Source organism: Mangifera indica, chromosome 9 (genome assembly GCF_011075055.1).
Source record: "Mangifera indica cultivar Alphonso chromosome 9, CATAS_Mindica_2.1, whole genome shotgun sequence".
NCBI lineage: Eukaryota > Viridiplantae > Streptophyta > Magnoliopsida > Sapindales > Anacardiaceae > Mangifera > Mangifera indica.
In genome coordinates, this window is record NC_058145.1 from 2,753,579 (window position 1) to 2,777,502 (window position 23,924).

The 23,924-nt window shown below is 31.6% G+C and overlaps 4 protein-coding genes across 6 annotated transcripts; 1 reads left to right on the top strand and 3 right to left on the bottom strand.

Annotated features, from left to right (window-relative positions):
- Window positions 1–1,274: 1,274 nt before the first annotated feature.
- On the top strand, window positions 1,275–6,054 carry LOC123224971 (AT-hook motif nuclear-localized protein 6). The gene is made up of 5 exons (XM_044648778.1): window positions 1,275–2,179; window positions 3,434–3,501; window positions 4,195–4,326; window positions 5,139–5,300; window positions 5,415–6,054. The coding sequence occupies exons 1-5, from the start codon at window positions 1,771–1,773 to the stop codon at window positions 5,697–5,699; spliced, it is 1,056 nt and encodes a 351-aa protein (XP_044504713.1). The 5' UTR covers window positions 1,275–1,770; the 3' UTR covers window positions 5,700–6,054.
- An 825-nt stretch (window positions 6,055–6,879) lies between these two features.
- On the bottom strand, window positions 6,880–7,598 carry LOC123226573. The gene has a single exon (XM_044651118.1). It carries the CDS (start codon window positions 7,469–7,471, stop codon window positions 7,046–7,048), a length of 426 nt encoding a protein of 141 aa, XP_044507053.1. The 5' UTR covers window positions 7,472–7,598; the 3' UTR covers window positions 6,880–7,045.
- A 2,919-nt stretch (window positions 7,599–10,517) lies between these two features.
- On the bottom strand, window positions 10,518–12,298 carry LOC123224922 (probable rRNA-processing protein EBP2 homolog). The gene is made up of 2 exons (XM_044648701.1): window positions 12,195–12,298; window positions 10,518–11,600 (listed from the first exon to the last, which is right to left on the bottom strand). Exon 2 carries the CDS (start codon window positions 11,588–11,590, stop codon window positions 10,679–10,681), a length of 912 nt encoding a protein of 303 aa, XP_044504636.1. The 5' UTR covers window positions 11,591–11,600; window positions 12,195–12,298; the 3' UTR covers window positions 10,518–10,678.
- A 1,808-nt stretch (window positions 12,299–14,106) lies between these two features.
- On the bottom strand, window positions 14,107–20,878 carry LOC123226429 (peptidyl-prolyl cis-trans isomerase FKBP53-like). Of its 3 annotated transcripts, none has more exons than XR_006504326.1 (12): window positions 20,720–20,878; window positions 20,422–20,495; window positions 19,354–19,589; window positions 18,909–19,045; window positions 17,812–18,154; window positions 17,351–17,485; window positions 16,606–16,849; window positions 16,042–16,126; window positions 15,917–15,958; window positions 15,772–15,820; window positions 15,433–15,578; window positions 14,107–14,541 (listed from the first exon to the last, which is right to left on the bottom strand). XR_006504326.1 is itself a non-coding variant. In XM_044650946.1 (11 exons), the coding sequence occupies exons 1-11, from the start codon at window positions 20,730–20,732 to the stop codon at window positions 15,497–15,499; spliced, it is 1,440 nt and encodes a 479-aa protein (XP_044506881.1). In that variant the 5' UTR covers window positions 20,733–20,878; the 3' UTR covers window positions 15,220–15,496. The 3 variants fall into 3 exon arrangements, 1 of the variants encoding a protein (XP_044506881.1); XR_006504325.1 differs by having other exon boundaries at window positions 14,107–14,556; XM_044650946.1 differs by lacking the exon at window positions 14,107–14,541 and having other exon boundaries at window positions 15,220–15,578.
- Between the last annotated feature and the right edge of the window lie 3,046 nt (window positions 20,879–23,924).

Genomic DNA, 23,924 nt, shown 5'->3' on the forward strand with positions numbered 1-23,924 from the left:
TTAAATATTAATAAAATTTTACAAATTTAAAAATTTATTATTTAAATTCTTAAAAAATATTAAAACTCTAACAAAATTTAAAATATTTCATTTTGTTCACTTTTTTAAAAGTAATACTGTAATTTTTGAAATTATTAAGAGTATATTAAAATTTTATACATTTTAAAAATATCTTAAATTTTTTCAAGTTCTCAAAAATACTCTAAAATTTTTTTTATTAACACTCTAACATTTTTTTTTAATATTTGAAAACAAATGAGATTCTTAATTTAATGTAGATATAGTACTCATATTACTTTTTATATATAGTTTGAATTATATTAGGTTTTAAATTAAATCAAATTAAATTGAAAATATACAGTTTGATTTAGTTTAAATTACAGTATGAACTTACTAAAATTATTCACTTTTAAATATATATTATTTAATAAAATTAATTGAATTATAGTTTTTTAAAATATAATATAAATATATAAAATAAATATGAATATATATACACACAAGTAAAAAAAATAAAAATAAATAAATAAATAAGTTATAGATCTAATTATTTATTAAAAAAATTGTTAAATATAGTTATATAAATGTATTTTAAAAAAAATTCAGTTTATAGTTTGTTTTAGTTTAAAAATTATTTAAATTATAATTTAAATATTAATTTAAATTATAATTCAAATATTAATAAAAATTAAATTATAATTTTTAAATAATTTTATTTGATTTTATGGTTTGAATTAAATTATATAGATTTTAAGGATAATGAATTGTACAGCAGAAGCTGAGAAAAGTGTTTTATAGCTTATTTCATAAGCTGAAATTAAATGGCACAAACAGTAAATTATTAAAAATAAAAGGGCATTTGATTTAAACTTTGTACGGTCAACTTAGCCAACCGAAAAGACAAAGGGTGTCAGTATTAGTTGGATAAACGGCATGGCTCTAACGTTAGCTTTATAGTTTTAAAATATTTTTTTAGCTTTAATAAAATAAATTAACAATTTAAAATAAATAAAGCCTTTTTCTTTTCTTTTCTTTTCTTTTCCTAATTTTCTTTATTTTTTTATTTTAAATTTCTTATCTTATCTCTGCCATTTATTATTATTAATTCACCTTTATTAAATTTCCAAGACGGACTTCAACCATTTTCTTAACCAAAATTTATAATTAGAGTATGACAATTAAAATATTAATTATTTATAAATTAAATTCCCCCAATAATTAATTCATATATGTATTTAATTACTATTTTTTTTATTTTTTTTTATTTTCTTCTTTATTTATTTCTTCCACTTTTCCTGCAAAACCCTAAATTCATTTCGCTTGAAAAAATTCTGTAATCTGTCAAACAATTTTTCATTTTCTTGTAACATTTTCCTTTTTTTTTAAACCGAATTTTCTGTCAATATTCAAGCTCTGTGTATTCTTTGCAATGGTGGAGATTTAAGCCACGGAACTGTAGTTTATTCTGACAATTTACTGTCTTACTGTTGTTTTAATTTTTCAGTTTCAAAAAAGTTTCTGGGTTTGTTTTAACTTAATTCAACTTGTCCAGTTTTTAATTTTTTTTCTGGGTTTGTTGTTTAGTTCATTTTCAGCATGAAGTTTCAATTTGTTTTGTTAAATTCCGCTGCCAAATTTTTGGTTTAGTTTTTTTTTTTTTTTTCTGGTATTATTCACTGAAAAAGCTTGTACCTTTAATGCTGAGTGTTTATAGATTTTTAGAGTTTCAGAGGGTTAATTTTTTAGGGTTTTAATTTTGTGGATCTATGAATGGAGGCAAAAGAGCAGAATAATTACGTAAGTTCAGGAGCTACAGTGAAGGCAGATGAAGCTCCAGATAGCTTCAGGGCGGCCCCAATCACTGAAAATACAGGCCCAGGACCACTTCCCGGGCCCACTGTTTTACCCGCCGCCGCCACGTCGGCATCACCAGTAAGTATGGTGGCGCTGGAGTCTGTCTTAGCACCGCGCTCAGCCCCTGGTTCGGGCTCAGAAACGAAAAAGAAGAGAGGGAGACCCAGAAAGTACGGTCCCGATGGGAAATTAGCCCTGACATTGTCCCCAATGCCGATTTCTTCGTCAATTCCTTTGACGGGAGACTTTTCTGCTTGGAAACGGGGTAGAGGGCGGCCGCTTGATAACATCAAGAAGTCTTATAAGTTTGAATATGAGACTCCAGGTAAAGGGATATATTTGTTTTTAAATTCTTCATATTTCAATGTTTGGAGTTATAGTAATTATGTTTATATAGATACGTTCAAGATGTCACTGTTGCATTAGAGATTCATGTTTTTGTTGCTATAACTAAGTTATGTGCAATTATTGATGTTAGGCCTGGTGGTGGTTTGGTTATGTGGGGCTGGGTGTTTGGGATTTTTGAATTTTGCAGTTGAATTTAAGATATATATGTGGGGTTGATCTAGCAGTGGAACCATTATTCTTATTTCTACCCATATCTTGAATAGTCACTGTCAGACAGAGGAGGATTTGGTGATGCCAATGTAGAATGAAGGAATCTTTCTCGTCTGGCTAGAACACTTTTCAGTTTTCCTTTTATGGTGGGGAAATAGTAGACTCCTGTAAAGAAACAGAGAGGGAGGGTCATTGAAGTGGTAAATACCCTTATTAGCTGATGTAACTGGGCCCAAATCTGTCTTAACCTAATAGTAGTATTCTTAGACTGGCTGACTTTGCCCAGAGATTATTGGGATTACCAATCTAATTGCAAAAGATTTGCAGTGAGACATACAAGTAAAAAGATCAGAAACTATTTCTTCATATATATATATCAGATTTGGAGCATAGTGGTCAAAGATTAGCAGGAACTTGGTGAAAACTGTCACATTTGTATTGGTCAAAGGTTGGAATAAGAACTTGGCATAATATGTCTTAGGTGGAATGGGAATCATGGGCTCAAATACAACCTGAAAAAGGAACTTTATGTCAACTTTTCTAAAATTAAAATTGACCTTTTGATAGTGCTCATTTGAAATTTCATTCAAGTCCTAAGAATTTAAAAAAAAAAATTGTTGTGAAACAGTTATTTCTCTCGTTCTCGCACTTCAGATTTTTGTTTTGTGTTATGATCCATGCCTTGTGTCAACATTAGCGAAGATTAAACTTGAATATTGAATTGTGATGCCATCTCTCACAGAAGGGGTAGTTTTGCTGTTATATTGGCAAAGATAGTTTTAGTAAGCAACCAATTAACCATAATTAATCGGCGATTTTGAAATTTTCTTCTCTCTTCTGGGAACCTGGGCACTTTGATGAACCTTCTTCTTTTTTTTTTTTTAGCCATCTTTGAAGTTGAATGAGTGGGCAGGTTAAATTGATTTATGATTGGTATTCATCAAAGGCATAATCATGCAACTGCAAAGCTGTAATGTCTCTCTCTGGTTATACTGATTTCTTAAAAAATGTTACTGTGTAGGGGATAAGATTGCATACTTTGTTGGTGCAAACTTCACGCCCCATATACTCACTGTTAATACTGGCGAGGTAAGCCTTTTAATAGTCGCAATATATAACTTGGTACAATTTGTCTGGTTGAATTTTCGCTCTAGTTGTTCTATCTTGTTTGATTGTTCTTTTACAGTATTTAACCTCAATGTTGAACTTGTTCTTGGTTTGCAATTATGTTACTAAAAATTGAATTTAGCTGAATGAGGATTAAAAATCCATTTTGTGTTTTTATAAGCATAAAATTACAGGTTGTTTGGTTTGTCTGTGACCAAGCCACATGTCCCAGGTATAATCACAGCTACAACATTATTCATATTGGTGTGAGGACCACATTATTAACCTCTTGTTCCAGTTTTGACTAGGAAAGAAATAAAAGCAAGAAGCATTATCTAGATCAAACAAGTTTCTCATTTTTACTGTCCAGTGAAATAGTTAGCTGAAGAAGAATGACTCTTTGTATCTCTTTTCACCAAAATAATGGAAGAAGCCAGAAAAATTATGTCTGGTTCCACTTGTTAGACCAGCAGAAAAAATAAATAATTTGAGTGGACACAAGTGTTTTATTTTTGATATCTCTCAAACTTGTGTTTTTATCATTATGTATTTTCTCTGTTTGTAGGTTTTAGGGGGGAAATGTGTTATGAATGACTTTTCTTGCATCCTTTCCAATGTTTAGTGATTGATTTTTCACCTTTTGTGCATTTTTAACATGCCTTGTGGTTGATACAGGATATTCAGATGAAGATCATGTCATTTTCTCAACAAGGAGCTCGTGCTATCTGCATTCTCTCTGCAAATGGTACAATTTCAAATGTTACCCTTCGCCAGCCTACATCTTCTGGGGGTACTCTAACATACGAGGTGTGCCCCTTCATGCTTTTCTAATATAATTTTCGTATAAGTGTATTGCTGACAGTATTCGAGGAAGATATATATTTTTTTTATACAGATTTGAGAATGCCCTTTGTTTAAATTTTCATTCTAAAAATGTCTCCAGAAACAATTTGGTATTTTATTTATTACATTGACTTCAGTTTTGGGAGTTGATTACTTGTGTATGTCTGTAATTACTGTGTCTAAGCAATGTTTTGAAGCATACTAAAAGCAAATCATTTTCTGTTCATTGAATATATAAGCAAGCCATGTGCACATTCTTTTCTGTTTCTTGATAGTAAACAACACATTTTAACAAAATCGAACGAGGTTTAAGTTGTAACATAAAGGTAAGAGGAAGTTGGGATGGAATTTAGATGTGAATAGAATTTTAAATTTTTCTCAAAAAACAGCCATGAATTAAGCTATCTCTTCAGCACATCTATCCCTGTCATGGTGGTTCATAATGTTTTTGATTTCTTTATTTGGTGAGCTTTTCCAGTTTCATGGACTTTCTCATTGATTTGAATGGAACAATTAGAGCTATGTCTAAGAATATCATTGACAAAATCTCTAGATGCAACCCTGTGTTTCCATGGAATACCAGCATCCATGTATCTATAATCTACTTTAATATCTGTAGTTGATCATCTCTCAAAGTCTAATAGATGGACTTGTGGTTGCCCACTCTATCTTTTCTTACATTGTTGTCTCCCTCACATTTCTTCGTTCAACTTCTCAACCTGGATAAGATCAAATTTTATTCTTCCCTCATGTGCCACTTAAAACTTCTTTTTCAGGGTCGATTTGAGATACTTACCTTGTCTGGTTCATTTATGCCTACTGAGAATGGAGGAACAAAAGGCAGATCTGGTGGAATGAGCGTCTCTTTGGCTGGCCCAGATGGTCGTGTTGTGGGTGGAGGACTTGCCGGGCTGCTGATAGCAGCTGGCCCTGTGCAGGTAGTAGAATTTTCATTTTCTTTTTTGAAAAACTTAAATCATGTTTAGGCTTTTGCTACTTTTAAGTGGTCAGTTTTCAAATACTTCCTTTCTAAATTGTTTTGATTTCAACAGGTTGTCATCGGCAGTTTTCTGCCTGGTCATCAGCAGGAGCAGAAGCACAAGAAGCAAAGAACCGAGCCTGCACCAGTTGTAACCTCCCCTATTCCGATGACTATCACTACTCTACCTGCAGAAGAATTAAAGGGTTTTGTTACATCTTCATCCTTCCTTGGAGACAATTCATCTTCTTTGAACCCCATGCAGGGGCTCAAGAACTCAGCTGCTGACAATAAAACACCTTCACCTGGTGAAGAATCAAAAGGGCCCAGCCAATTGAACTGTGAGGTTTCATGTTGATCATGTGGAGACTCTGTGTTGTCTGTACCTTCAAAATTTTTTTTTGTATTGGTAAACACAACAGCATTTAGGTTCTCGCAAACTCCTCCAAAATCAAATAAACCCAGATGGCCATATATTAAGGGCAAAGCAGGGTTTATTGTGATGTTGGTTTTAACGCAGAATTGTACTCTCATTAGGCTGAGGTAGGACTTTTAATTATTAGGATCCCTGTGTCTGTGGTTGTTGTCATTCTGTATTTTCTAATGTTGTGTTATTGGTGTAGCCTTTTTAATCTGTCAAACTGGTGTGCCATTAATCCCATTGGGTACTTTTTTGTATCATTAAGATTGAATTTAAGTTGGTGTTTTGAATCTTTTGATGGTGAAGACGCAGTTGAAACCAGAGACGTATAACTTGAAGCATAACAAATAGTTTTGTGCATGCATGAAAATCACTCTGCAACCAAACCCAGAACAGTTTCCTCTGATAAATTGTTTATTGTCCTTCTGCCAACAGCCAACTTTTCTTGTAAGCAAGTATAGATTGTCACTGAAAAGTAACATTGAAAAAGTGAAGAAAGTAGTAGCATGTAGTCATATTGAAGAAGCTTTATACTGTTAAGAATTAAAAAAGAAAGGTCAACAAGAAAAGCATCAATGGCTGCTTTCAAACTTGCCTTTTTCCTCCATTTATTCCACTTGTTGCTTAGATGACCTTATCATTGTGACAGGTAGAGAGATTCCAAGTCGATTTCAGAACTCTATGCGTAACAAATTTAATCTTTTTTTTTTTTTCCAATTGTTCAAAAACAAAGCATGCCACAAAAGTCATATGTTTTACACGTTAACTGCCACCCAAGTAAAAAATTAAGCAGTGGGCAAAGAGCGATTACCCAGAAAGTTTTTTGAAACTACAACGCATTTTATTTGAAATAAGACATCTTATATTATTTTCTTGTAAAGTAATTCAAGTATTTCTTTTTTAATTTAATTATTAAAGACTGTAAAATTAAGCAAAAGTGCTTTCTGGTTGTATGAAAATGCTCTCAAACACCTCAGAATACCCAAAAAACTGACATTTTAGACCATCAATTCTGAGAAGTTGCTCAGTAAAGCATCCTGAAAACCTCTTATATATACAAAAAGTCTGAAACATACACAAGTTTGAATACATAATTGAATACATTAATAACGTGTCATCATATAATTGAATTATTTTAAATTAAGGATAAAGTTATATATAATCATATGATAATACTCATTTACGTATTCAATTGTATACTCAAAACTGTGTGTCACATTGCTTTGAACAAAATAAAGTCTTTCATGTTGGTCAAGCCTAATACAGTAAGAAAAGAATCTATGTTACACTAAACAAGAAGTCCTGAGCAATTCAGCCTTCCATCCGCTATTGATTTTGTGAATAAACTCTTCAATTCGTCTCCTAAACTCATCATCTTCCTTGTCACCATCTGCAAAACTGCTACTTTCTTCTTCTTCCTCATCATCATCAGGCTCTTGTTCTCCCTCCACATTCAACTCTTCCTCAACACACACAACCCTTTTAACATTCTCATCAGAAAAACGCATGCAGTAATTAGTTTCTTTTACTTGAACACCATTAGCAGATGTATTTGCCACCACTGGAACACAGCTTTCTCTTCCTTGTTCAAAGCTGGAGCTGGGTTTGGACCCCATGAGGATGATGACAATGATCAAATTGCAACAACAGAAGACGAAAAGAGAGTTGGAAGTTGCTTGACTTACCAATTCCAACACTGAATCGAACATTGTTTGTGACAACCACAAAGGCAAGAGTGTCAAGAAATGAAAAGATTGCAGTAGAATGTTAATGGCGGCAAGAGGGTTCTGTTATTTGCTGTATATAAATGGAAAAAAAAAAAAACGTACACTGGAAGCTTTTTGTAGCAGAAGTTAATGGGTAAAGAAGATCATGTGTGGTGTGAAAGCTAGAAAGATGACATAATTTACTTTTTTGTTTAATGAAAATTTGTCTGCAAACGCCATAGGGGAAGCTTCTTGACAGCCAGGATGTGGGGCTTTTTCTTCATTAACTATTCAAAGGTCTTTTTAAGTTTATCTAAAACTAGCTCACAAACATACAAAACAAATATAGAGTGTTTATTAGATGTAGCTGCATGGGCGGCTTCTTCGTCTTTACTAATGGAAAGAGGTCATAAGGAAGTCATTATCAATACCAAGGGTAGATCTGCTTCTCAGTATCTACACTTGTTAGAATCAAATGACAACTTTGTGTGTGAAGAGGGAAGGAAGTTATCACTCTTCCTTTTGCTAAGGTTATAAAATAATATATGTTATGGATACTGTGTTTTAAAACAAGAAAACACATATATTTGTAAACATCATGGTGGGTGTATTTCATCATTAATATCCGATTATTTCTTTACCGTATTTATCATTCAACCTAAATTTAGAGAATTATAACAATAATTAAGATAGGATAAAATTCTATCACAATCTTAATTTGAATTTCAAATTAGATGACAAAGCTTTCAGTTAATCTAACTTAATCCTACCAAATCTCGCATACAGCATAGCAACTCAAGATTATTACACTAAGGGCACAAAATTTATTAAAACATATTTAAGATTCATAGACTTTTCCAAGGCTCTAAATTCTCCATTTGAAATCCAAACCGAATTTAACTTAGGCAATCTTCATACCTCTAGAGTTTATTAATTTCTTTTGTGTGTGACTCATAAACTCTTCACTAAGTTGGTAGTGATCAGATTCTTATTGAGTTTTTACTTGGCTTCTGTTTGGACACAGACTAAAATTGGTTTCTAGCAAAACATTATGACCATCCGATTAGTAAAAGTCAACATCTGACTTCTTTCAACCTATCAGTGATCATTTACTCGTACAATTCAATCATTTCTTCGTATGATATCTCTTCGAGGTAGAAGAATAGATTAAGAGTCTCCCTTAACACTCTCCAAATTACATAAATTGACTTTTATTAATGACCAAATAATATTGAATCGAATATTAATTCAATTCTACTATAACCATAGATTTAATCAATAATTGACATTCATCAGAGGCCCTAACTGAGATATCAGTTCTCGTGTTCAATAGTGACAAATCATCTATTAATCCACTACAGTCTTCATACAGATTTTGATAAAACCACTCACCACCTTTATAGCAATCTTATGACCGAACTACGTTGGGTTGGTGTCAAACCATATCGATCTTTGTATAAGACAGTCTGGTGCCCTTAAGTCTAAGGATCACATGTACCTTCGTTTACTAAAAGAATATTTTTCATAGATATTGAAACAATCATCCATATGAAACTTCTTAGCAGGTCAATCCAGTGGACAAGTCTATAACGCGCATTCATGTGTTGTATCAAGTCATCAACAGACAACTTTGACATATGAGAACTATCATTATATTTTGATGAAGTTATTCAACGCTATAATAACTCTATTACTATTATCCATGTCTTTTATCATGGTAATATCAGAGTTACGAATATTTAAAAAACAACCACCTAATATGTATACAGGATTCTCACGATGAGATATCGAACACTGATACTCTTGTCACGATTCGACTATTTTTAGAATAATTATATATTTAATAATATATAAATAATATAAATATCATTTTTATTAGTTAAATTCTAAAAATTATATTAAACATTAATTGTGACGATTGACTATAGAATATTACCCCAACAATACCCCGCATGGTGCCTTCTCTCTCTCTTATTTCACTTCTGTGGCATCACTCCAGTCCCCCATTTCTATGTTGTTTAACAATTCCTTCTTTTATTTTTCTCTCTTTCATCTAAAAATTACTATATATTGATTTAATGCAAATTAAGATCATTGATCATTTTTCAAACATGACACTATCTTGCTTTTGTTGTCATCAATAATTTTGAAATCGGATCAGATGTCAATATGGTAAAAAGAATGATCTGATCCAACCAGTGATCAGATCAATTAATTGTTTAAAAATAATATTTAAAATAATTTTGTATAATTTATCTTTAAATATATAATATAAATGATTTTATTGTCAAAATAAATTTAGTTTGATGATATACATGTTCAAAATTGATAAATGAGATTTTGAATATAAGTCTTAATAATAATTTTTTTTAAATAATCTTTTAATATTGATCAAGTTAAACTCAATTTTAACTTATTCAATTGTTCGAATTGTCTTATTCAACTTGATGTAATTTGATCTAACTCAAAAATTATTTTCAAATGAACCAAAAGTGACGGTTTAACTGATCAGACCGGCCGATCTTAGTGCCAATTATCTACTTGTTTCAGAGTAAGCTGAAAAACAAATCAGAAAACTTTGCAATATATGTGGGAATTGTGATAAAATGTTTTCAAATTGACCTAAACTATAATTCATATTAAAGACTTGAGCAATGCTATGTGCATATAATTTTGAATACATAATTGGATACTTAAATAATATATCATCATATGATTTAAATAACCAATCGTGTACTTAAAATTGTATGCACATAATTTTATTGTAAAAACTCAACCATGCCCGAATTTTTATGGGTCGTGTAAAGTTAATGGTTCGTATCGACAATTGCCGGATCTGTGCATCCATGGGAAATAATTTAGCACTAAATAATAGGAGAGAGCCTATATGATCCTAATGCTAAACAAAAGATTTAACTGTTGACTTCAAATGAAAGCAAATTGTGATAAACTCATAGCATCATTGCTCAACATAACATTGAGACAAGTTATGCTTTTCATACATACTCAATCAGGAAATGCAAAAACTATCAAATGCTAAATCCAGAGCAGCAAACATGTGAGTAATTAGGATTAATTAACTAGAATAACTTAAAACAAACTAGTTTTCACTTTAAGAAAGTGAACACCACAATCATCATGGCATAAAAGATTACAAAGGCCAAAAGAATCAAAAACCCTCCCAAGGGCTACAACAATGAGAAACTCTTATTACCCCTTTCGTTTCTTGTTTCCTGCAACTCCACCTTTACTAGACCCTCTGACATCATCAGTGGAGTCTGCGGTGTTCTGCTTCTTCATACCCTTTCTCCCTCCATATCCAAACTTAGAATCTTTAAAATCTCTACCCTTCCTTTTCTTATCCATTCCTTTCTTAAACTTTCCACCAATTTGTCTCGCCTTCCCTCCTGACCGATCCCATGGAGTCACACCTGGCCTTCTCTTACTTGACCTCTCAAATGATTTGCCATCTTCAAATGCCAAACTTAGGTCACCGTCATTTACATCTCCAGCAAACCCACTTTGTTGTCTCTGCTTCCTCCATTTCTTAACAGATTCTATCTCTTCTTTTTTCTGCTTGGCTCTCTCTTTTGTCTTCTGGGCCTGAATCTCTTTAGCTAGCTTCTTGGCCTCTCTGGCCTTCTTTCTCTCTTCAGCCTCCTCAATCTCTTTCTGTTCTGCAAGAAGTCGGCGTTTTACCTTCTCCATGTGAGCATCTGTCTTAATCATTTCTGCATAATAATCAGCTGGCCTAACAAAAGGTAATCCCATTGACTGAAGCTTCTCAAAGGCATGCCTTGTTCCCTCTAGTGCCTGTGTGTAGAAAGATGCCTCTCTTTTTAAGTCATCATTCACATCCACTTCTTGCTCTTGATTAATATCGATGGACAGCTTGTGTATCCATGCAGCATTTTCCGGCCAACTAATATCTTGAAGTTTTTCCTCAAGACCCTCTTTGTTGTATACAGCCTTTTTTGATGGTTCAGCTAATTTCACGTCTTCATCTTCTTCTGAATCTGATTCCAGTTCTGATTCTGATTCAGATTCAGACACTTCCCCATTGAGATCACTCATTTCCTCATCCTCATCAAGCAAAGTCGCATCTTTATTAGGTTTCCCCATTAAAAATATCCTATAAAAATTAAAATTAAAACACAAAAACAGTCAAACTCAAGGAACACTTAAGAGTACGTTCTATCATTTGTTTATTAAGATACCATGCATAGAATTAAACATAAAACAATCTAACAATCAAGCACATTCATCAAAAAACCACCAGCCAGTTTCCATCGCATTGTCATTTAAGATTGCAACAATTAAACAAGTTTAAATTCTTAACTAATTTAGTTCTTCAAGGAAGAACAACACAAACTAAACATTCATACAAAATCATAAGTTTAATACACATGGCTGTGATTACATCATACGTACAAACTATTCACCTCCTACATACCGTTACTGAGTTTCAATTTTTCATTTAATCAGCTCAAAACGAACTTAAAATTGAGAATTCTTCTCGAAAATAACCACGGTTATCTCAATACACAGTTTGTCTTACAAAAAAAACAAAACAAAACTCTCTCCTCCAAGCATTGCAACATGATAATAATGAACAAAATCTGAAGCTTTGTGACAATCATTCTTTCTTTCAGATCACGCATACACCAAATTAGTATTAAAAATTTAATTCCACAATTTAAAAGAGATAAATAAGGTAGAAAAATACCTCTCTGTTGCGGCCTGTCAAAACCCTGATAAAACCCTACTTCTGCTACGAGAAACCGGAGCTGCAACAACTAAAAAAGTAGAAGCAACGGTTGGGGAGAGTTGAGTGATTCACTTATACAAATGGATCGGGCCTTTCATATACAGTCAAGCCCATTAAAAAGGGCTTCTTTACATGGGCCCATTTGAAAATGGCCCGTTTTTAGGTCAAAGCACTGCTTCTGAGAAAACTTACTGAAATCCCAAATTAATCATAAATTTCTTCTGAAACCAGGAACCCAATTACCGCACCCACGTATTTCTTGTTATTAGTGTCGAACCGTGTATAACATCATATATTAAAAATTAAATTTTTTGTATTATACATCAAATATCGTATCTTATCATATGATACATTTTTTATAAAATAATAACAAATTCTAATTAATAACCCATTGTTTTGGAAAATATCAAATATATTTTTAAAAATTTAAAATTTCTCATATGCACCTTATTACATTTTTATTTTCTTTAAAAAATGTATCAATTTATATTATTAATATATATCATATCGTATAATATATCTATTATATCATATTAATTCGATATACTTCATAATACTTATCATTTTTAATCTATATTATATCATATTATAAAATATTGATAACTATGATTTATAAAGATATAACAAATATTTATATTACATATATATATTAAAATGTCGATAACTATGTTCTAATGATCGGACATAGTTAAATTGATAGAACTAACTAATCCATTCTAATTATTAACACCATGCATCTCATGCCCTTATCACGGACCTCCATGGCCCAAAGACAATCATTACCATCCTCTTCACCCTATGTTTTTTACCCTGGACGGGCGAGATTTAATCACCTGCGTCCATGCTATGCTTGTGCCTAGCTCTTCAAATAAACCTATAGTTTCAAGACTGGCAACTTTTATAATTCTACAAATAAGGTAAGATTTTATATATATATATATATATACATAAATCTTATGATTTATTCAAACAAGTTAATATAATAATATATAATTTGATAATATAATCTTTTTTTACTTTAAAATCATTTAATAATATTATATTACATCAAATTACATCGATAAGTTAATAAACTCTATTGGTAGATATAACTTTACTACTAGTTATTACCTGAAAATCAAATCAAACCAAACCTTATAATATCATACAACACACAATTTTATTTAAATAATCTTGGATATAATTATTCTAAAATATTTTTTATATTATTTGTTATATTAATTAAAAATAAAATTATTTTTGTCTTAAAAATTAATAAATAAAAATATAATTACAATAAAATTTAAATTATTTTAATAATATTTTAATATGATAATTAAATTATCTATTATATTATCTGTCATATTACAATTGGTAATAAAAGATTTCCAAAATATTTTATTACTTATAAATCAAACAAAGTAATATATAAATAATAAAAAATTAATTACCATAATAATTTTTAATCTCTTCTAACCAAACGCTACTTTAAGATATGTTAATCAACTATTTGACCTATTAATTAGAATTGATTTCAGGTTACTTGAGTTTGTTTTCAATTGGACTAAATTTCTTTGCCATAAGAGAGGCTCGAAAGTTATTAATTTATTGTTAGTGATTTTTTGAGTTATTAATTTATCATTAGGTCTGTCTTAGTGACCGAACGACTAAACCCAATCATATGATAACATTCAATATTATTCTGAAATAATAATACTATATCTACACACTTTAATATATATAATTAGTATACACAAATGATGTATCATCATCTGATTAAACGATTTAGAATTAAAGATAAAATAACACCAATCATATATTAACACATCATTTATATATCTAAATTATATACAAAAAAATATGTACACAACATTGCTCAACCTGAAAAACATTTCTAAAGTTATAAAGAGTTCAATTTTTATTTCCATTTTTTTAAGTTTCTTCTCCTAGTAGAAGCTGAGCCTGCCCTAAATCCAGCTTCAATTTCAGTTAAAACTAGTGTGGATTGAACAAGATCCACTACCAAAACTTCAACAAAACCACTCTAAAGAATTTCTCAGAAACCTTCCAAAAACATCAACCTTTGATTTGCCAATCAATGATCACAGTGACACTACCAGCTTTAACAAATTCAAAACGGCCAATGAACATGACCGAGGTTCACATCACTTGGCAAAGCTATGAGGTTGGACCTAACCCAACCTCGCATTATTTGAACTCAAATAACACAACCTACGGTTAGACAAAGCAAACTCTTGCACTGGCCAAGAACACACTTCTCCATATCCATCACCAGTTCTTTCAACTTAATCTTCATAATATCCAACTGTCACAATTCCACCTACCAATTATATACATCCTCACAAAGCTAAGCTACGTCACTTCACAAAATATTATTCATAAAACAAAACAGAAAAACACTAAATTAAACATGTCTATATCACACAAACACAATTATAAGATTGCGATCGAGTTGGGAATTGTGGTTGTGATAGAGATAGGATTTGTGTGTTGGGCTTGGAGGTCGTGAATAGATTTTGGTTGATTGCTTCATTCAGCAATGACTTTAGAGAGGAAAATTAGGATTTGTAAGCAAGGTGAGTTGATGGCACTATTGGTAGATGGTTACTTGTAAAGAAGGATGGATGCTGCAACTCTGAAGGCTTCTTGGGGCAAAGCAATGGGGGGAGAGAAAACAAGGTACAACGAGACCAAACATCTCGACTTGATTAGATCAAGAAGATCCAACCAAGTTGAGGTTGGTCTGGTGTTATGGGTGAGGTTGGCACGACAAGAAGTCGACGTATCCATTCAATGACGGTAAAGGAAGGAAAGTCTGGTTAAATATAGAAAGAACCAGAGAATTAGGCGACAGAAATATGACAGCCTTGTCAGTGTCGGAAAACCAACAACACTAATATTAATATTATAGGAAAAAAGTAAAAAATAATAAAATAATACAATTAAGATTTAAAATTAATTCAAAGTTTTTTCATAATTTCAATAAAAAATAAGATTATACTGATAATTAAAATCTATATTAAGTGTTAAACACAGTTTCATGATATAACAAAAAATGACAAAAGCAATAAATTTCAGCGTTAGTTGCAAAATTTGTGCTTACAGAACTACCACACAACTCCCACTGGAACAATGCAATGAGATACAACCGCCCAAAAAAACCCTATACACAATAAAGTTCCGGTAATAATCTTACCTGTCAGCTACTAAAACAGTGAAGAGCTTCAAAACTGGAGGAAAGAGAAAAAAGAACAGCCTGTTTATCGAACATCAACCAACTCCACATCAAACACAAGCCACGAATTTGGTGGTATCTTTCCCCCGGCACCTTTTGCCCCATAACTGCATAAAATTACAAACAAAACACTTAGGCTGGAAAAAAAGAGGAAGAGAAGTCAATTACAGACAAATAGGTTACTAAGGGCAATAAAATTCTTGGGAATGCAATGGATATTATAATGCCACCAAAAATAATGAACATCAAGACTAGTGGCAACAAAAAGGATGTGAATTAGATATTATGTCAATTGCATACCCCATTGATGGTGGAATTGTAAGTCTTCGTTTGTCCCCCACACGCATGCCTGGTGATTCAATAAACAGACACATGAAAACATATTGAACATATATTTGCACTTCAACAACAAAAGATTGCAAAATCTTGATCATTCAGAGCATACCATTGACCCCAACATCCCATCCCTTAATCACTTGCCCTATGCCTGAACAATCAAAAGAAAAAAAATTAAAAACAGAGGAATACACAATCAAGTTTTAATCCTATAGACTCTTGATAAGATGGTACCTAGGCGGAATTTAAAGGGTGCTCTGCCCACGTTTGAGTCAAATATTTTCCCGTTTTTCAGTTTTCCAATGTAGTGGACGCTGACCTGAAACCAAGATGACATTCGGTAATTCAAAATTTAATATACATCCGATTTTGAGTCATCCATTAAACCAGTATTGGAGATTCAATGTATACCTATTTTTGTGATGTCTAGAGATATAACTATTTTCGTTTTTTGTTGGTAAATACCAAAATCTACAAGTAATTGGTCTATATGATAGATTCAAAATTCCGTCACGTGTGGCATATACATTTGAAACAAAATTAAAGCACTTTATTTTAAAAGCAACAGACCAAGCAGTGTTGCTTGGCTGGCAATATAATAAGGCACTTTCATTATACTTAAACAGTGTTCTTACCTTGCTAAACTTGTAGGACAATAAATAAAAGGAAATGTCTATAACCACAAAGAAAGAAAAGCAAGTAGTAAGAAGATCATCAATTTATAAGAGGTTAAAAAAACTGTAAGGCCTTGGCACAGTTGGTCAAATTAAACAAGAAATTTAGAAGACAAATAATGACCTGTTTTCCATTAGAAGCTCTTTTTCCATCTGGCTTTCCCATTGCTACCTCCTCAATAACCAATCCATTTGGAAATGATCTCACTTGAGATGGTTCAGACACAGCTTGTTCTTGCATGGGTGAAACAGTCTGGTCAGTTTTCCTGTCCCCTTCACTTTCCTGGGACTTCTTCTTCTTTTGTTTCTTTTTTTTCTTCCCAGGGTAATTTTCATCAGGCACATTCTCTGCATCATTGCCAAGGTTCCTGCTCATGCATAAAATAACGTGCTCAAGAAACTATTCCTGTAATACTAGCATATTGACCTCAGGAAACGTGACAGACAAGTCTTCTTCAAAAAAGTGAGTACATAAACTTGTTCAGCAAGAGGATACATACATGCATACTTTAAGCCAATTCTAAGGTTTTATATTACTATTGTTTATTATAGAGCTTTCAACGTGTTTATAGTGAGATTTATTGTTTCCTAGAGTGAGTAACACAGAATCAGTTTCTAATCATATCATCAAAGCAATCAGAAAGAATAATCATAGAATTGGGGTAAAAAATAGTTCCTAAAGCGAAACACAGACCTCGTAACTAATGAACCAAAAATGGCTAATTACCATGAAATAAAAACTGGCCCTCCATATTCAAAGAATATATGCAAAAAAGATTTTGGCCATACTCTGAACTTCAATATGGCAATAATAACAGTGTAATAATGCGCAGGCTTGAGACTGCAAAATGAAGGATGGAAATTCTCACTTCTGGTTCATGTTGTGGCTCTTCAACTCCTGTTGATTTTTTCCCTCTGAGAGATCCTCAATCTCATCACTAATAACAGCTTTATTAATTTGTCCCCGTTCACCCTTTTCTTTTTTCTTTTTCTTCTTCTTTTTTCTGAAATCAAAATTAGAAAACGCTTACATAATATGAAAAATCAAATATTAGCAGGCTCTGCTATATATTAAAATCTATGCTAACATGATGACAAAACTAGAATTCTCACTGCAAGTACAAATCAGCCATTAATGGTCCCAACAAAAATCTGTTAAACCTAATAGCATGCCCACTTAACAAACGAGCAAGAAAAAAGCAAGTCCTTGTTTGAACAAGGCAGGTAAAGGAGAGGGACTCCTTTTTCAAATGTGATATGACAAAAGTGGTACCTCCAAAGAAAAAAAGGAGCTTTTGCATAATTTCCGTCAACAGATTGATTAACTTACTTCTCTGGTTGATCATCTTGGTCCACACTTTCAACTTTTCTTTTTTTCCCAGTACCATCATCACTGCTGCCTATGCCTTTCTTCTTCTCAGAGTTTTCACTTGTTTTCTTATCTGTCACTTCATCCTCTCCCACTTGGGAATCTTGAGAAATTCCTTTGCTTTTACATGAGCTAGAAATCGGAAAGCCATCTTCATCTTCACTTTCCAAGACTGAGACACCGGCACCACTCTTGACAACAATTTGTTGCTCAGAGTTACTTGATTGATCCTTTTTCTTTAGTCGTTTTGGTTGATTGTTCCCATTCATGGGTTTCTCATCATCCACTATCTCCTCAATCACAACTACATTAACAAAGTATTAAAACATCAAGAGACAAACATCTAAGTGTCACCAAATCTAGCATGAAGAAATGGAGTAAATGTCCTGCACAATTGAGAAAGCACCAATGCATAGACCAATTGAGATTAAATCGCTTCTATATGTCACCAGTGAATAAGACAGTAGCAGTGCTTACTTTACTGGAGTATTTTGACCATGACCGAGTGTGAGTCTTTTCTAACTAACCATTTTTCAATGAAGACTTCAAGGATTATTCCTAATTTAATATGCCCACACATTCAGAATGCATTATTAGGCTATTGGTAAATAGAAACAATTATCAAGTTGACATAAAATTTCATTTTTCTATCAAGAAAAGACAAAATCCTCTTAAATTCAATACAGTTTCTTCTTTTCAACAATCATTTCATGAAAGGTTTAAATTTGGAAGTCAACTGTAACTAGATTTAAAGGTAATAAAAAGGATAAATTAGTTACTTTAAAAATCCATTTAAACTTCATCAAGTAGACCTAAATTATTCTTTTGCTGTCAAGAAGAGACAAAATCTTCTTAAAAATTCAGTGCAGTTTCTTCTTTTCAACAATCCTTTAATGAAAGGCCTAAATTTGGAGGTCAGTTGTGATTTAAAGGTACTAAATAGGATAAAATTAGTATTTTATAACTATTTGAAATTGAAACTTCACCATGTGTGGAAGGTCATAGAGAATCTCTTAAAGTTTCATTTTTAAGAGTGCAAATTTTCAATGACAATTTACCTCCACTATTACGGATAGTTGAAGGTGGGAATAAGTCATCATCATCATCAGCAAAGTCATCCTCATACTCATCTCCGGTATCAAATTCAGAGGAGTCATCTGTATTAATCTCCATGATATCCTCCCCATACGAATCACTTCAAGTTAAGTAAAGGAAATTTAATACAACCATAAAATGACTCCATTGTATATAAAATATCATTTTGGCCCACAATTAAAACAAAATAAAATATCAATAAGTAAGACTATGTGCACTTTTAATGAGTACTAATTTGGACAGCAATAATGATATATCACCACGTGATTTGAGTGTTACTTTTTCTTTAATTCAAACTCACTCAATCACATAGTGACACATCATCATTGACACTCAAATTAGTACTCATAATAAATGCATATAGTTTTGATTGAATATCAATGGAAAATGAACTAATCAAAAGGATACGAATCATATTCATCTCGAAGGTGATCTCCATCATCAGCCACAAAGTAACCAGATAGATGGATGCTTCGTGGACCAATTACTGAGAAGGCTACCAAATCATCCTCATCAAATTCAAGATTCAAGGAGCAAGATTCGTTCTTATTTGGCAATAAAGAGCATAAGAAAATTGGAATTTTATCTCCTACGGAGCATTGAAGTATGGTCTTTTCTGCTGACGAACCAAGGCCTAAAGTTGCCTAACTCATCAAATAAAACATAATAAACTTAGGATTAGACAACTTTCAACAGATCGATGAAGGTCAATAGACAAACAAAGATGTACAAATTATGATAAATCAATAAAAAAATCTACTCCTTCAATAGACTCTGAGACCAAGACAAGTCACCAACCATAAAAATGATTAAGCCAAAAACCAGTTACACATTGCTCATTTGAGCCTCTCTATAATTCAAGACCACCTAGAACATGTAATTCAACATCAATAACATTTTACTGTCAATAAAACGCCATAGACTGCTTCAAGCTTTAGCCAGATGCAAAATTGTAAGTGCACAGCACCCATTTGGGTGCATACACACTTCAAACTTTAAACAATATCAAATCAAAAGAAAATAAAGAAAACGCTTAAGTAGTTACAAAATCACATTGTTTACTTAAATTGCTTGTCAGTAGTATTACTACAACTTCATGCCATAATAATATCAAGCCATGTATCAACAAATATCCAATTATGTATTCTCCATTGACATGAACGAAAGACTTATAAAGTTTCATTGATTTGATGAAAAGAATTTCTAAAAGAAGTACAAAATCATCTATGATATCCAATGACCTTTACACATGTAGCCACTAAGCCTTAATCTTACACACATATCCTTCTATACTATTTTACCTCTACTTTTTCTAGAGTATATCCATATAGACAAAAGGAAAGAGCCAGTGTCATATTTATTCAAAATACATTATTAGCAGCAAAGTGATCAAAAAAACAGAAATGCCGAAAATGCAAAATTTAACAACAAATTGAATCTCAATATGGATTAATGCCTATTAAAACAGATGTACACCTGAGTTACATGAAGCGTTCCTTGCACATTATCAGAATGATAAGGATGAGGTTTTCCGGGTTTCACTTCGATTCCTGGTAAAAAAGAAATCAACAAAAAACACATACACAAACACGAAATCGAATCATTCGGAAACAAAATCGAAACTCAATACTCTTAATTAAATTATCATTCATTTTATTGTTTCTTTCTGACGGTTTCTTTGGCAAACAAACACGTTTAACATTCAGTAACAAAAACAAAAGATACAAGTTGGATGGAAATTAAAGTGCTCTTGGGAGTTTACGAGAGAACTCACCCCAGAAACCCATTTCTCTGGTGACACTTGTTTCAGAGAATTGTGCTAATTTGAGCGCTTTCTCTAAAACCCTAGAGAACACCTCACCACAAGCAGCTTAAGCCCTAACCACTGAGTAGTGAGGGAAAACGCTCCAAAGTTCATTGTAAAACCCCATAGATCCAAAACTTTTAAAACTTTACCGAAAACCTAGACTTTACAATAAAGTGGCATCAAGTTTTAAGCCTAATTAGTAAATATGAAAACTGGTAATAGATGGTAAATAGTAAGAAAATATGTTTTTAAAAAAAAGTTACAAAATTTAGATACGAAAAAAATACGAAATGTGTATATACAAGTTTAATACAATACATCGTTAATAATATGTTTATAAAAATATGATAATATCAAACATAATTTAAATATTTTTCATAAATCTTCTGGTTAACAATTTAAATATAAAATATTTAATTGACTATTAACATAATATAATATAACATATAAACACGATTCAATCATCATAAAAAATTATTAGAAGATATTAGAAATTTGAATGATAAAAAATTAGATTTTTTATTTTATATAGTTATGATTTATAATAATTAATTGAAAATATAAGGGACATTTTTGCACTTTAAAAAATTTATAAAAAAAGAAAAACATAAAAGATGGTAAAAATATACGTTTAATACGGAAAATATATAAAATTCGCTTTTAATATATTTTGGGTTAAAAAATTTAGAATGATGTGTTTAAAATGTGAATTAAATGCAAATAATTTACGTTCTTATTTATTAGGGTTTTTAGATGCGAAAAAGTAAATGATAAACTTTTTGGTAATTTTTGACAACACAAACTTTGATGGGTTTATATTGTATTTGAACTTTTTTTCATTTCAATTGAAAATTCAGATAATCCCTTAAACTATTCAAGTAATTTGAATAGATTTTGTGACTCAAAAATTTGATGTTATAACATGCCATAGTTTTAGGGGAGAGAATGCAATTTACTTTAACATTTGGGCTCACAGTGATCTGTTAGAATCTATGGGTGTCAATTGTCAAGGGTGTCCCAAATATGGTTTTCGGTGGGGATACCATGCGGCAGGGTGATGCGGAGGTGCTGTGCAGTGGGAGACATGGAATATGTTGGGGATTGGCAGTGGGTGAGCCACGATTTGTGGGTGTCCCCTTAGTGTCGCCTAACAACTAAGCCAATGTATCGCTAACCTTATGGTTTATTGCCTAATTCACGTCCCTTGTTTGTTGTTTTACCATTATCGATACCAATTGTTTGTATTGACAATGGGTGATACTTCGTTATTTCAAACTCTAAACCTTAAATCAAAATAAGGGCCGATTTAAATTTGAATCAATAAAAATTCAACTTGAGTTTATTATAATAAATTTATCAAAAAAAACTTAAAAAAAAAAAGAAATTATAAATTAAAAAAAAATTGGAAAAGAAAAGACTTAGTGTTGAGATCTACCCTTCCCCACACCACCATCCCAAAAAAAAAATATTAGTGTCTTAAGGTTCAATCTGTAGCATGGTCTGACATTATTAACAAAAAAAAAAGTGAAAATTTTAAAATAATTTAAAATTAAAAAATATTTATATATAAAATAATGAGTCGATCTCTTAAAACAGATAGACTAACTCGTTAAAGACTTATAAGAATATGACTCAAACTTGAGACATGTCCAAGCATTACCATGCCTATGGATATGATGAATCATCTCAATACTTTCCGATACGACTCACTATCATGTTTAATATATATGGTTTTTAGTGGGATGAAAAAAATGAGGAAAAGGGTAATTGGAATTGGGCTCATAAGAGCTTATTCTTTTTCACTTTAGCTTGTTAAAGTTCGACAGGCCCGTCGAATCCCAAGTCCTTGGCAGTTCAATGCCTTTACCGAATGGACTCCTTCAGTGATTTTGTAACTTTACTCTCGTATGGAAATTATTTTTACCAAAGTAAAAAAATATTTTTAAAGTTTAAAAAATCACCAATTTGATGCATAAACATAACAGTTCTCTCTCCGTATGTGCCAGAAGATTTGATTTTGACCAGTTAATTTGAAACCAAATTAATAGTATTTTGAGCTCAGAATTAAAGCACGTGTGCCAATTCATACCATGCTGGATCATTTTTACAAGGCCAAAAAGAATTGTCTCCGCCCAAAGTCTTTTTTGTATTTTCAAATTTATATTTGTAAAATTTTAAAAATTTATTTATTTATTAAATTTGATTATATCAGAAGCAACAACATTATCTTTTTTATTTTAATTTTAAAAATTAATAATTTTTGTTTTAATTTATATTTAAAAAGTTATTTTTTATTCTATTATCTAGAATTTTTATATTTTATAATTAATAATTGTCTCTCTTAAAATTCAAAACATTTCACTTACATCTCAAAAAATATATTCTTCATTTCCAATAATCTGTTCTTCTCAATGAGTCATTTCAATGCGTCTATTGACACTCTTTGTCATTCCTTGATGGTTTTCTAATACAGAAACCATCTATCATCTGATTGAAATGATTAGACAAAGTTGCATAAATCCATGTGTTTTCACCTTAACTTTATTTAAAGAAAAAAATATTATCTTTTTTTTCTCATTTTAATTTTAAAAATTAATATTTTTTTTTATTTACTTTTAAAATGTTACTTTTTATCTCACAATTTATAATTTTTATATTTTACGATTAATAGTTGTGTCTCTTAAAATTTAAAATATTACATTTATATCTCAAAAAATATATTTTCTATTTTCGATGATCGTTTTTTTCTGTGAGTTATTTCAGTGCATCTATCGACACTCTCTTTCCCTTTTGATGGGTTTTTGACACGAAAATCACCTATTATCCGATCGAAATAGCTGGACAAAGTTGCATAAATTTGTGGTATGTATCTATGTATTGATTGATATACAAATCAATTGAATCACTAGATATTCGATCCGATTATAAAATGAGTTGTTCAAAGTAGCCGGTCAAATGTTTTTAAAATCAAGTAAATTCCCCTGATAATGTATAATACTGACGGCTCAACGCAATCCATCGCATAAGCGAGTGAGATAGTGTTGTTCATAATCATAATGATTGTGGTGGTTGGATGAGATATTTTTGGTCGCCGAAATTTTAGAGCTTTTTGTCGCCAGCTAAAATACGCACTGTTCTTTCTACGGGCCAATACTTTTGTTTTTTTGGCCAG

Coding starts and splice junctions, on each gene's coding strand:
- LOC123226429 (XM_044650946.1), bottom strand. Junction 18,155..18,908: donor AACTATCCGTAATAGTGGAG/GTAAATTGTCAT, acceptor TTGTTAATGTAG/TTGTGATTGAGGAGATAGTG. Junction 16,850..17,350: donor AGCCACAACATGAACCAGAA/GTGAGAATTTCC, acceptor ATGCATGAGCAG/GAACCTTGGCAATGATGCAG.
- LOC123226573 (XM_044651118.1), bottom strand. CDS start 7,471: ATGTTCGATTCAGTGTTGGAATTGGTAAGTCAAGCAACTTCCAACTCT.
- LOC123224971 (XM_044648778.1), top strand. CDS start 1,771: ATGGAGGCAAAAGAGCAGAATAATTACGTAAGTTCAGGAGCTACAGTG. Junction 3,502..4,194: donor TCACTGTTAATACTGGCGAG/GTAAGCCTTTTA, acceptor TGGTTGATACAG/GATATTCAGATGAAGATCAT. Junction 5,301..5,414: donor TAGCAGCTGGCCCTGTGCAG/GTAGTAGAATTT, acceptor TGATTTCAACAG/GTTGTCATCGGCAGTTTTCT.
- LOC123224922 (XM_044648701.1), bottom strand. CDS start 11,590: ATGGGGAAACCTAATAAAGATGCGACTTTGCTTGATGAGGATGAGGAA.